Below are 14,336 nucleotides of genomic sequence, written 5' to 3' on the forward strand. Positions count from 1 at the left end.
TGTTGGGGCCAAGTTTTTGATGGAGGAGGCACTCAATGTGTTCAATATGCTTTTCTTGAATTGACTTGAGCTAGATATAGAAGAAAAATGTACTCATCTGGCTAGATCATTACAATTTTGAGATTACCAACATATTTTACTTGGCATAATGTTTTCTCATCAACCATTAATGTTCCTGTACACATCCTTATGAGGTCAGCATCACCATTCCTGTAAGATGAAAGAGTTAAAGCAGAAAAGCTAAGTGGCTTATTAATTATTGAACGAACTGCTTAGAGCACCTTTCTGCTTGTGAATTCAGGGCTGGAACACGAGGCCCAAGCCACTCAGCTTCCTTGCGCAGCAAGGTGGTACAGAGATCGTCCCGAGCTCCCCGAATACAGGGGCGAAAAGGCACAAAGACACAGGACAGATCTTACTTCTCTCCAGCTTCTGAGCTCAAGAAGCAGCCCCATGTAACTCCTGAATTACAGAAGTTCAAGAAAGGAGGGGCTGCCCATTCAGAAGTTAACGAAGGAAAAGGAGGTCTGGCATGGGAATTGTCCTATCTGTTATGAACTAATAAAATGTCCCAGACCTGCTCCCAAGGGCCCTGAGAAATAACAACTCCAAAATCACTTGCCATTCAGCTGACTGTTTCTTGCCAGGTCATTCTAGGGCAGGGCATAAGACAGGGAGAGAGAAACAGGAGGGCAGAAGTTCTGGGCGAGCGGGGGCGGGGCCCCAGCTTGCTTCCTGTGCTATTCAGTTTCTCCACACATTGGCATCAAAGACGGCGATCCTGGGGCTCTAAATGAGGACAGACTGACCCAAGAAACAGGGACAGGTGGTCACTTTGCTACTTACTCTGAAACCCCACATGGGGTATTTTAATAGTGCTCTCCATCTGTCCAACCTCGGGGGCTAATCCCTTCCTAATCTGAGCTGTAATATAATAATTGGGTAATCAGACAAGACACTGCAAAAAGCTCAGGCCATAGTTTTGCTGTGCTTTTTGGCTAGACTCTCCCCCTATTAGAGCAAAGTATAGCTGACCTAGAAATTTCCCATTTGAGCTTCAGTCTTCGCTAAACAAAAACAGACACTCTGAAGAAGTATGCATGTTTAGGAAGCACAACCCTCCTTCTTGAGGGTAATTTCAGTCCCTGCTCCCTGCACATACAGGAATCAGCTGCTAGGGGACCACATGATCTTGCTCTGTGTTACAAACTGAAAAAAAAAAAAAAAAAGGAGAAGAAAAGAGGGGGAGAAAAGCCTCATGGTTAGCTTGGGCTAATGAGCTCACTGGTGTGTGTCCAGGAAACATCCCGGAATGAATACATCTGCCGAGATTTCTCTTTTGAAAGAAGTAACCTTGTTGTGGTGGATGGAAATGAAACATAAATGTAAGCTGCATGAAGCCGGATCAGGGACTGAACCTAAAGCACATGCAGAAAACCCAGTAGGTGGTTAGGCGCTGGGACCAAAGTAAGCCTGGCTATTTGGGGATTAACCCATCATGGAGGAAAACATAGATTTTTTTTCTTTTCCCAAAGGAGAAAAAACAAACACTTACACTGCTGAGGCCTGATCCCACTGGCCTAGCACCTGAGAGGAAACAAAGGTGCTGTCAGTCCAGTCGGCTGGAGGTTTCTCACACTGGGGAGTCTCCTGGTTGCCATCAAGGACAGAGTCACAGCTTATTCATGACAGCCCCCAGCATAAAGTAGGCACACAATAAATGCTAATGGATGCAGCTAAGGCAACACGAAGGCCCTTTCTAAAATAGTCCAGAGGTGGCAGTGGCTGCAGTCAGGTAGGTGTTCATTCACTTGAGTCTATTTCAAACATTTGCTAAACATATTTGTTTTGACCAAAAAATATTCTCTCCAAAGGAGAAGGCTAAAGGAAATGGAGCAAGCCGGGAGCGAGTGACAGAGACTGGAACGTGAGGGCCTGGAGATCGAATGAACGGTCTTGTGGCAGGAGGAAGCATGGAGGAAAGTGAGCCCACTGGGGGATGTGGGGTGTTTCCTTTCCCCAGAACAGCTGCAGAGTGGGCTGATTTGCTAGCAAATTCTGCTAGCTGTCTGCTCTAATCTATTCTCTCCTTCCATAGTAATAGGGATGTGGCCAGGCACATGGTTAGACCATATTTCCCACGCTTTCTTGTAGCTAGATGTAGCCATAAGACTAGCTGTCACCGTTGGAATATGAGAGGAAGTGATATGCACCACTTCTGAGTCGCAGCTTCTTCCAGGATCCCTTTCCCAACAACCGACTAGATGCGGATGGTGACAGGACCCCCGGGGAGATATGAGGCGTGAAGCCTGAGACCCTGGGTGATCACATGGAAGAAACCCCCGCTCTATTGACTTGGATACCTACCTAGAACTGGTAAGTGAGCAAGAAATCGACTTCTGTTAGGTTGAGTCATTATTTTGGAGGACCTGTTACAGAAGCTAACACCATCCTAAGTTACTGTTTAGAATATCAAGAGAAGTAACCTCCCCCCCATATCATGTAACTCAAAAACGGGAGATGATGGCCCCAGAAAGTGAGTTATCAGCCTCTGACTAAGATGACTGAGCTACTCCCTTGCAGCTCTGCTGGTCACAGAGGACAGAACTACACTCTTCCCTGTCAACACAACGCTCAGTCCCTCCAAGTCAGAGTCAGTTTATGGTAGGCAAAGATGCAGAAAAAAGAAAACAAAAACAAGATAAGACTCTTTTTCAAGTTCAAAATAGCTTTTAAAGCCCATGGCAGTATCTTTGGGTATAAGGTTTTTTTTTTTACTTACATGAGACAGGGTCATTTAAACTTTAAGAGCCAAGGTTCCAACCTCAGGGATCAATTTAAAAGGACATGCATGTGTTTTGCTGGCCCAGACTACTTTAGACCCCAAAGCTTTGGGGATGGGAGAAAAGAAGTTGGAGAGGAAGAGAGGGTGCTAGGGTCTTTAATAAGAAGGGGCTCTGCATGGTCCGTCCAGGTTAGCTCCAAAGGAATTTCCCCATGTTGCCATGAGCTTAGGAGCTGAGACTAGGTAGGACCCTGCTACTATCTGTCTGGAGCACTTATGTATGTTCCCTGTGCCATCATGGCAGGGACAGGGGAGTAGATGTTATGACGTGGGGCAGGGGCAGAACCAGAGTGGCATGGGAAAGCAAAGGAACTCTTTGTGTTTCTGAGAGTGAGGTTGAAGTAGCTGAGAAAGGGAGCCAGCGATCCAGAAGGTGTCATGGCTGCAGTGAGGAGATGCTGTGGCAGAGAGCGGGTTGCTCGTGTGACAGGAAACCAGGTGGGAAGGACAAACCTGGGCAGAGGGCCTCCCGTACCTGCACGGGCTGGTTCGTGCTTACTGTCTATCTGCTGAGAGGGCCGGACCAACCCCGTGTGTGATGCTGCTGTGTGTCAAGAAGCAGAGACACAGTAGAACGTCTTTAAGATGAGAGAGAGTACACCCAAGGGAGCAGGTGCTTGGGCTTGAATTCATTTCTTGCAGCCCCTCTAGGCTCTCGATCTTGAATTCCTGTGCCTTGCGTCCTCATTAACACCTGTGGGCCACCTCTTGGACTCTGGCTGTAGTTTGCACCCTCTCTGGAATCAGATGATTCCCACTGCTGAGTTTGGCCTCTCCCTAACGTGCATTCATCCATGCCCAAAGCCCTGGCATCCCGTCCACATGGCCTCTGCTGTCCGACCTCATTTTGCCTGGTTTTGGCTTCTTTGCACCCACCTTGGCACTGACAGCTGGAAGGGGCCGCACCCCACTCTGCAATCTGAGACGGAATATTTTCTAAGAGTAGCTCTGGCCAAAGAGTGGGCCAGGAGAAAAGGGAATTATGGGAAGGAGAAGCCCAACGGTTATGGTGTCACCCCTTTGCCAGGCCACCCTGGCTTACATGCAGGAAATTGGAGAACAACAATAGCCATAGTGTTTCTCTTATTCTTTCCCAGCCGGACAGCCCTCAAGGCTCCTCCTGGTTAGTCCCAGCGAACCCAGGGGCTCTCACATGTGTGTGCCAACGTCCAGTCTGGACTGACGTCATTTTCTTTCTTGTGCGCTCTGGCTGGCTCTGGTGCTGTCCCCTCGCTGCTGGCCAGCCCTGGAGTGCCATCCCCAACCTTGCAATCTGCCAAGAGCCCACACTTGCTGGAGCAGCCCTTGCCCAAGCTGAACCCACCGAAGCGAGTCCAAGCACATTACTGTCTGTGCAAGGGCACTGGTGGCTGTGCTGAAGGATAAAGGTGACATGGATGCTGTCACCACCGCTGGCCGTGCTGCTTGTTATGGGTTGAACTGTGGCCCCCAAAGCTACGTTGATGTCCTAATCCCTGGATACCCGAGAATGTGACCTTATTTGGAAATAGGATCTTTGCCACTGTGACAAAGATATAAAATTAAGATGAAGTGATGCTGGAGTGGGGTGGGCCCATGGTGCCGTGTGACTGGTGCTCTCATAAAAGGAGGGGAGACACAGACAGACACCGGAGGGAGAACATCATGTGAAGATGGAGGCAGCTGACCTCATTCTGCCTCGTTTTGCCTTCCTGGCACCCACCTTGGCACTGACAGCTGGAAGGGGCCCCAAGGGATGCCAGTGATGGCCAGAAAGAACCAGAAGCTAAGAGAGAGGCACGGGAGCTACCCCGATACCAGCATTGGCAGCTTCCGCATGGCCTGTGCCCCCCGAGAACTCCCAACATTAGAGACAAGTGCTCATTTTGCTTTTGTTTGGTCTTTTCTTCACACCCTCTTGCTCTACAATCCAGGTACAAACCGGCGGGGGCTGGGCCAGGGTGAAACCTTATGAGTGGTGACCTGCGGAACCCAGAACACCTCCGTCCTTGAGCTTCCTGGCCATTCCAGAGCCCAGGGGGGCTTCTGTCTCCTCTTGAGAGGAGCTCTTTCCCCTCAGCCGCCTCAGCTGTGCTCAAGGGTTGATGTGGAAAATGACGAATTGGGGGTGCTTTTGACATTGCATGTTACTAATTAGAAAAGAATTTCTCCTCTGTGTAAGCATATACCCAGAACAGTTATTATGCCACACTGAAAGACATGTTCAGGACAGATCAGGAATCAAAATATGCAAATAAGAACAGAAGAACTTCAGTCTAGCCTCAGCAGGTGCTCAGACCTCTCTAGTCCTCTTCTGTCAAACGCTTGCCTAGAGCTCTTTTCACAGAAAGGAGGGTACAGCAAAATGCCGGTAGCATGGACACCTGGGTCGGGCTCCCTGGCAAGGGGCATTCACACATCTCTCCCCTGGCAACTGTGCACTTCATCTTGTTGTCTCAGCTTGTGTGTGAGGCCCTTGGAGGGCAAGGATAGACCTTGGCCATATGGACAGAGTCAACTGCAGGATGAGGTCAAGGTTGGCAAAGCTGGAGCGCCTCCTGATGGTCCTCATAACAAAGACATTTGAGGGTCTTCACTCAGCTCGCCCTAGAGGCTAATCATGGTGGGGTGGGGTGGGGGTGGAGATGGACGAGAGTGGGAAGGCAACATGGCCAATTGGGCTGGGGTCCAGAACAGGCTAAGTGGTCTGGAGACAGAAGGTGTTGGTCCCAGTTCAAGTATCATTTCCAAATGTCATTGGCTAAGCATTATCCCTTTAAAGACCGTAGGCAAATGTAAGGTAAAGCCAGCAAGCCTTCTTAATGGGAATGCTGTGACAAGGGGAGGTCCAGAGTAGCAGCTGCTCCCTGGCTTGAAGGGTAGCTCCTCCCCCAGCTTTCTCTGTAGAATATTCTGGGTGGTTCCTCTCAGATAGAAAATTCCACCCAATAAGCTTAGGACACAGACTGGAGCTAGGCTGGTCAGAAGACACCCTGAAAAGGGAATTGATGATGATGATGATGATAATGACGATGAAGATGATGGTAAGCTCTCAAATGATTCCTCCTGTGTTTCTCTTATCTTTTCTTCTTGTTTTGATTATCCTCCTCCAAAGATGCTCGCTACCCGGAGAGAAAAGCCCTGACTGAATAATAAACACTCCCTTGTGCCAAAAAAGAAAAGCATGCACATGTCTCCAGCAAAACCCGCTTGCTGTTCACATTTGCAAACCATCCTATCATTCTGAAACAGCGTTTTTCTGAAACATTTATCCTCAGCTCCTTTCTACTCTAATTTTCTGTTTGCTCTCTCAAATGGTAGATTTGGAAAGTGGTTGGGGGCCATGGTGGAGTAGGGGAGAAAGAATGAAAGAGGAAACTATAACCCCAAACAGGGATAAAATTATCCTCACTGGTAAAATTATCTTCACTGTCATGATCTATCTTTCAGGGACAAAAGTCACCATTTTGTGCAAATACAGATTTTGCTTCCCTGACTCTTGACTGTGAAGAGCGATTTAAGGTGTGAGTAAACCCTTGAGATGGTTCATAACATGGCCTTTGGTTTCAATCTGCCACCCAGCAGTTGGGCTAGAACTAACCATCCGCCTCCCTCGCTGGCTCCTGGGCCCTGGGAAAGAGGTGCTCTCCCACCATGTGTCTGATTTTTCTGGTAAGATCCCTGTAGGCTGGCTGCACTCTCCTTTTTCTGATAGTCCCCAAAACAAGGATCTTGGGTCTGAGAATATTTGAAGGTCCCCATTCACACCATGGCTTCTAAAGCTCCCCTTGCCCGGGGCCCTCGGATGAGGATGATTTGGATTGTCCTTGTTTTCTTCTGCCTCAGGGCCAGGGACTCACCATCACAGCATCTTCCCCAGACTGAAGACTGCTTTGTCCCTTTCTCTTTGTTTGAGGTCTGTATCTCAAAGGAATGATACCCATCCCAAATTCCTGGCCACAGGTTTCCACGAGTGGGGTGGGGGGGGGCAAGGACTGTCATGTAAATGAGACTCACACTGGCCTGTCCTGATAGGCCAGCGCTCTGCCAAATAAGCGGTCCAGGGGTGCCTGGGTGGCTCAGTCGTTGCGCATCTGCCTTCGGCTCAAGTCATGATCCCAGGGTCCTGGGATAGAGCCCCGCATTGGGCCTCCTGCTCGGCGGGATGTCTGCTTCTCCCTCTCCCACTCCCCCTGCTTGTGTTCCCTCTCTTGCTGTGTCTCTGTCAAATAAATAAATAAAAATCTTAAAAAAAAAAAAAGAATAAGCAGTCCACCTTCTCCCAACGTCAGGCTCAGGTATGGAGAAGGGGAGACTTTTCACAGCCTACTTCATTTTTTCCTGATTCCCGTCATAAACTCTTTCAGACTGACACAGTTAGGTAGTAACCCACCAATCAGAGCAATTGTATGTGTGTGTAAAAGAACTAAAAAAGATTTTCGACTGCCTTCAAAAGCTTGTGAAGAAATAACAAATGCATTTCTCTTTATAGTTCTTCATAACCTCTTCCCTCCCCACGGCAATGAGGACCTTGATTCATCATGGCAAGTGGTCAGTTAGACCTGGCAAAAGCCTCTCTGGTCTCGGTTTTACACCCTGTCCTGGGGACATGTGTGCCGATAGTGGGAGAGACCTGGTCAGATTCAAATGCTGAGAATGGGGGTGCCTGGGTGGCTCAGTTGGTTGAGTGTCCAACTCTTGGTTTCGGCTCAGGTCATGGTCTCTGGGTCATGGTCTCAGGTCGTGGGATCAAGCCCCGAGTTGGACTGCAAGCTCAGCAGGGAGTCTGCTCAAGATTCTGTTCCTTTTCCCTTCCACCCCTCTTCCCACTCATATGCTATCTGTCTCTCTCTCTCTAAAATAAATAAATAAATAAATCTTTAAAAAAAATGCTGAGAATGAAAACCTCTCCTGAATCCAAACTCCTTATTTTTTAAATTTTATAAAACAATGTTCTTGATAAAAATCAACAGAGAACGGCAAGTATACAGCTAACAACCCCCAGGCCTAAATTCAAACCAACTGTGTTCCATGCTATAGGACCTGCCTTGGCCAACATGTTATTAGTAAAATTCCGACTTCAACCCAGAGAGAATGGAGTTTCTGGGTATAATGCAAGTAGCTCATAAAAAATGAAGCTGGAGATGATTAGGGAAAAGATGGATATTCACATATATGTAAATATCACATATTGCTAAATAATATTTATGAATAAAATAAATGATATGTTAATATTACATCTTTATCACATATTATTAAGTATTAAACATATATAAATTATATATATACATATGTACGTGCTTCTCTAAATTTCTTCTTTTATTGTTAATAAGCCTTCAGTTAGGATCAGGAAATTAGGTGTCAAGGTTACAATATTAGCAGTCACCTTCGAAGTCAGATTACAGAAAAGATACCCAGATTGGGCTGTTCCCTGGGACAAGGTTTCCATTTTCCCCAGATTATGTGGGTCAGAGCAGCTGCAGAGACTCCTGGGCACTCAGCATCCTGCCAGGCTTTTCCCTGTCCCATAGGGGAAAGGGGCCACAGGAAGCCCTGGGGGGATAGTGAAGGGGGTAGAGGGTGGCAGCAGTGGGGGGGCAGGAGTAAAGCCCATGTCCCGCATAATGGAAAAGAAGAAGAAGGCAGACCCTGGAGGCCTGTGGAGATTCTCAAACTGTGTCCTCCATCCTCCACTCATCCATTGTGACAAAATGCAGGCTAGGCAGTGGCTTCTGTGACCTGAGCCCCAGGAGCTGGGGCCTGGGATAAAAGCCAGGGTTGTCCCTAAGGACCAGTCAACTCCCACCTTACAGAACTGTTGCACTTTCCTTGCAGAGAGTTGCTAATTGGTATTCTACTGATGGCTGGTGTTTTTGCAGCAAGAATCAGAACCGCATTAGTAAGGATTCAACATCCACCCGGAGACTGTGCTCAGCGGTGGACAAGACACAGATGTAAACAGGCACAGTCCATGCCTGCTGGGCTTGGTGCCCAAATGATAAGGACAGACATGAAAGGCTCGCGAAAGACATAAAGACTCATGAAGTCCAGATAGGCGCTCAGAGGAATAGCCATCGTGTACTGGGTTGAATTTCTTTGTGCATTTTGGGGGTATCTTGTGATCCACGATTGGGCTTCTGGAAAGAGCCTATCTAGAGGAGGAATCTGAAGGTGGGTAAGATTGGATGGAATCTGAATTCCATACAGACGACTCTGATTTCTGCAATCGACTCGAGGCTCTGTTGCCTGCTCTTGCCACACACACACACACACACACACACACTATGCAGCACAAAGCCAAGTGGGATCCGAAGTGGGTTAGGGTATTATATAAGCCCTTGGCGGGAGGGGAGATGGTCTTTCCTGTGTGTTTCTTCGGCTGCAGCGGCGGCGGTGGCCGCGGTAGCAGCGAGAGTGGCTCAGGTTGATTTAGAATACGGATGACAGTGGCCTGGCGCGAGCCCACGGCTGACGAAAGCTGCTTAGCCCGCTCGGTTTCCATGGAGACAAGCAGGAGCAGCGGCGGCGGCGGCGGCCGCGAGGCTGTCAGCGAGCGCGGCGGCGGCGGCGGCGGCGGCGATCGCGCGTCCGCGGGGGTCTGCAGGAGGAAGGAGGAGGCCGGGGCCCGGACCCTCGCGGCAGACATGGACTTGCATTGTGATTGTGCTGCCGAAACGCCGGCCGCCGAGCAGCCGTCGGGGAAGATTAATAAAGCTGCTTTCAAATTATTCAAGAAGAGGAAATCGGGTGGCACCATGCCCAGCATTTTTGGGGTCAAAAACAAAGGGGATGGGAAAGGCTCGGGTCCGACGGGCATGGTGAGGAGCCGGACCCACGACGGCTTAGCGGAGGTGGTGGTGCTGGAGAGCAGCAAGAAGGAGGAGCCGCGCGGCGGGGGCGACAGCGGGGGCGGCGGCGGCCGCAGCGGGGGGCGGCCGAACCCGGGTCCCCCCAGGGCGGCCGGGACCGGCGTGGGCTCCCTGGCCAACAGCTCGGTGGCCAAGTCGCACAGCTTCTTCTCCCTGTTGAAGAAGAACGGGCGATCGGAGAACGGCAAGGGCGAGCCGGCGGACGCGAGCAAGGCTGGCGGCAAACAAAAGAGAGGGCTGAAGGGGCTCTTCAGCAGCATGCGCTGGCACAAGAAGGACAAGCGGGCCAAGGCGGAGGCGAAGGGCGAGCGCGCGGCGGCCCCGGGCGGCCTCATCCTGCCGGGCTCGCTCACCGCCAGCCTGGAGTGCGTCAAGGAGGAAACGCCCGGACCCGCCGGCGAGCCGGAGAAGCCCCGCAGGGACGCGCCGCGAGACCCAGCAGGTGAGCTCGGAGGGGGAGAGCCGGGGCCGGCCTCCGCCGATAGCGCCCACGTGCCGGACCGCCGAGAGGCCCACAGCCCCGGGGTCCCTAAGGCCGAAAGCGCCCGGGGAGAGGACGCCGCGGGGCATCGGCGCGCCGAGAAGCCCCGGGCACCCCCCGAGCTGGGCGCTGGGGCGGTCCAGACGGCCGAGGATGCCTCCAGGACAGGTGACGTTCCGGTAGAGACCGTCCCCCTTGTCGACTCGGAATGCGGCAGCGGCCGAGCGGCGGCCGTCCCTGACCCTTCCTCTGTTGATCCACCCTCAGACCCATCGGCCGATCGTATTTGTTTGATGTTTTCTGACGTGACTTCACTGAAAAGCTTTGACTCTCTTACAGGCTGTGGAGATATTATTGCAGACCAAGAGGACGAGGCAGGTCCCAGCTGTGACAAGCATGCCCCCGGGCCAGGCAAACCAGTTCTCTCTAAAAAGAACCCCGGCGCGGTGGCCTACCAAGGAGGAGGGGAGGAGATGGCGAGCCCGGAGGAGCTGGACGACACCTATCTCCAGGAATTCTGGGACATGCTCTCCCAGACTGAGGACCAAGGACCAGGGCCCCAAGAGGGAGCGGCCAAGGCGGCGGCAGCCCTGGAAACCAAGGTGGTGGCCGAGACGTCCAAAGACGCCAGGTGTGCGGAAGGGGCCAAGGACGTGTCCCTGGGCAAGCACAAGAGGCTCAACCGGATTCCCATCGAGCTCCATCCCAAGGAGGAGCCTAAACAGCCCGAGAAGGAGCAGCAGGAAGGCATCCCCAATAGTGACGAGGGCTACTGGGATTCCACCACTCCGGGCCCGGAGGAAGACAGCGCGGGCAGCGGCAAAAAGGCGGGCATCCCCCGGGATAGCTACAGCGGAGACGCGCTCTACGATCTCTACGCAGATCCGGATGGAAGCCCGGCCGTCGTTGCCGCCAACGAGGAGACATCCTGCTTGTCCCGCTTAAAGCCTGTGTCTCCAGTCACCATCACCTGTCCACTGCGAACACCAGGCAGTTTGCTGAAGGACTCTAAAATCCCTATCAGCATTAAGCACCTCGCGAACCTTCCATCCAGCCATCCCGTAGCGCACCAGCAACCAGTCAGGAGTGAGATGCCCAGAACAAAAATCCCAGTTTCCAAAGTGCTGGTCCGCAGGGTCAGCAACCGGGGTTTGGCCGGGACCACCCTCCGGGCAGCGGCGTGCCATGACAGTGCCAAAAAGTTGTGAGGTCTCCAAAGCCAAGGTGGACAGACCCCATGTCAAGGAATACAACTTTCCCCGGAAACCACTCAAAAAGTTTTGCTTCTCCTAAAGGAAGGCTTTTAGGACCATCCCAGCTCCAGAGCCTAGACCGAGGAGGTCTCTGTGCCGCCAGCAGGGGCAGGATACACCAGAGAGGGGGTGCTACACATGGGATTCTCCTCTCCAGATAAGTTCCCTGAGAATTATTTTCAAGCACTTTTAGTTTTTTACCTTTAAAAAAAAATCACTTTTTTCTTTTTTCCTTTGATGCACTGAACACTTGGAAGTCACCTTTACTTGCCTTTGCAGAAAACAGGACTTAACCAAACCTATGTAAGCATCATGCCATGATATTTGGCGGGGCCAGGGCCCAGAGAGGGCCTAGAGGAACGACTGCCAACACCAGAGGAGCCCTTCCTCTTCCATGACACTTTCTTTCCTTCCTTCCTTCCTTCCTTCCTTCCTTCCTTCCTTCCTTCCTTCCTTCCTTCTTTTCCTTTTTCTTTCCAGGAAAAAAAGAGAGAGAGAGAGAAAGAAAAGAAAAAAGACCTTTTGCTGTATCACTGTGTGGGAAACACCTGCAAAGCTGAAAGAGCCAGGTATTTACCTGATGAGCAGAGGGGATCCCTGATTGGCCAAAAACTTGCCTACTTTCAGTTGCTGGGTATGCAAATAGGTCAATATCTACCACTAGGACAATAAAGGAGCATTTTGGTTTGGTTGGTTTAGATCCTCTGGGGAGAAATAAGAAGCTCAGCAGAGCAGGTTTTTTCTTTTTCTTTTTCTTTTTCTTTCCCACCCAGTGAAGAAATGAGGATCAGGGAAAGATTTCACTAAAATGCCAATAGACACAGTATTTTAGCAAAAACTGTAACATTTTCATGTGTAGATAATGCATATTTTACAGTTTATCCAGCTGTTAACATTTTATAATCTGTCAGTAACCTCGAATTTAAAATCTGGTTTTATAACTAGTTATGATAACTGTCCCGGACCACTGATGTTCTTTTATGTACTGTAACCGAAAGCAATTCTGTTTTTGTTTTATATGGGATCTCTGACTCTCAATGCAGGAAAAAAAAAAAAAAAAAGTCTATTGTGTTGATGTCCCAGAGGAATGATTCTGTCTTGTCTTGGGTAAAAGACTATTTGCTTCTCAGTCTCAATCCTGGTTTTCAGAGATTTTTACCTTGGTTATAAAAATTTTGGATTCAACCATTCTACAATATGGGGAGTCCCAAATGAGGAACATATTTAAAAAAAAAACCCAATAGAAAAATACAGTTTTTCATGTTATTTGACTTTTGCTTTATAGATTCATGATTGAGACAGGTGTGTTCAGAATATGACACTGGCAAGTGTATATCATAAACACTTTACGTCAAGATTTTTTTTTGAAAAGTGGTTTCCTTATATGTATATTTTCTATTATTTTAGATGAGACTGATTTCAGGACGGGTTACCATATGCCTGGATAGTTTGAGTGATTAACTGAAGCAGTTCCTGGAATGTTATTAGCATCTAATGATTATATAATATCCTCTTTGAAATGCACTTGAGTGTGTTTAATCAAAAGACCGGAGCTTCTACTAGGAATGGATTCGTGGTATCAGGAAGATTAGACATTTTCAAGCAAAACTACATGCATACGAATGGCACAAACACTTCTATCTAGCTCCCATTTTCCAGAGAGATTGCCTAAGTAATGAACTGATATTATATGCTTTCTAAGCTTGTTTTCTATTTTATAAAGGAAGGAAAGAGGCAAGTTAAGTATATGGAAACCTGTTTTAATAGTATGAAAGGAACAAAATAAATGGACATCAAAGGCAAACAAATTTGAGCCAGTAGCATAAAGTAAATCGTTCCCCATTTTAAATTTGCAATGATTCAATGAGAAGAGGTGGTAGAGATTTGTTGAATTTCTTTAGTAGTCAGATTACTGGCTTTTATTGCATTGTGTCAGATCCTTAATGTTATTTCAAAGTACTGTTTTAATATTTAATTTCCTTATACAGATGAGGTCCTATAATCAGACATAGCCTTAAGCACTCTGAACCCACCAACAGGAATTCATCAAGCCACTCACACTCACACGTGCTTATGCCCTCAACTGTGCACAAACTAACAGACGAAGGCATGTACTGTACACAAGGAAATATTTTACAAATTATTTCTGTCTTGAGAAAGGGATTTAAATTTGATTTAGACTCCAAATGCATTCATCTTCCCCCAGTGAATGTAAAGAACATAAATTTTATTCCTAGCCGTAAAACAGAGGATGTTTATTTTCTTCTTGTGCATTTTCTTGTGAGGGTTATCTTCTCCTCTGTGTGAATCCATGGCAGAGTTATATTTGTTCATTCGTTCAATTGTACAGGAAAGTTAGGAGCACCTGAAGTACGGATGAGAATATTCTAACAGTAAAGGCAATCTATTGATAAATCTATTTTGTTAGCACTGGGACAAACTGGTTTTGCTTTCATAATTTTGGGGGCTTATTTCTGCCATTATACCACTATGCTGTGTCTTCTTGTTATAAGTAAAGGAAAATGTCAGCAAAGCTTACCTTCATTTCCCCCTGCCTATTAACCAGTTATACAAGATGTAAAATATTTTCTCTTTTCCATATGTTTTCCACTTTTAAAAAACTCTTATCTTTAAGAATTCCACCCACACCAGTCAAATGAAGGATGAAGGCAATTAATTAAATGGTCTCGGTAGCTAGATGGGAAATCAGGACCAATGCAGGAAGCCTGCATCTTAACCTTTTCCACCCACAGTTGCTTGCTTTGTGTGTGTGCGTGTGTGTGTGTGTGTGTGTGTGTGGGCGCGTGCCCCAAGGGCTACTTTCTCTCATTCATGTTCCTGGAGATTGCTTTTTTTCCCTCCAGCATTTTAATAGATTTATATTCCAATTATTATTAATACATTTCCTA

The 14,336-nt window shown here is 48.5% G+C and overlaps 1 protein-coding gene across 2 annotated transcripts; it reads left to right on the forward strand.

The window, feature by feature from the left end:
* The first annotated feature begins 9,324 nt into the window (after positions 1–9,324).
* On the forward strand, positions 9,325–11,843 carry AMER2 (APC membrane recruitment protein 2). 2 transcript variants are annotated; one of them, XM_035002977.1, is made up of 2 exons: positions 9,325–10,135; positions 10,514–11,843. In XM_035002977.1, the coding sequence occupies exons 1-2, from the start codon at positions 9,325–9,327 to the stop codon at positions 11,380–11,382; spliced, it is 1,680 nt and encodes a 559-aa protein (XP_034858868.1). In that variant the 3' UTR covers positions 11,383–11,843. The 2 variants fall into 2 exon arrangements, with proteins under 2 accessions (XP_034858868.1, XP_034858867.1); XM_035002976.1 differs by having other exon boundaries at positions 9,325–11,843.
* Positions 11,844–14,336: the final 2,493 nt, after the last annotated feature.

This window comes from Mirounga leonina, unplaced genomic scaffold (genome assembly GCF_011800145.1).
Source record: "Mirounga leonina isolate KUSES-001 unplaced genomic scaffold, KU_Mleo_1.0 Mir_127, whole genome shotgun sequence".
Classification (NCBI taxonomy): domain Eukaryota; kingdom Metazoa; phylum Chordata; class Mammalia; order Carnivora; family Phocidae; genus Mirounga; species Mirounga leonina.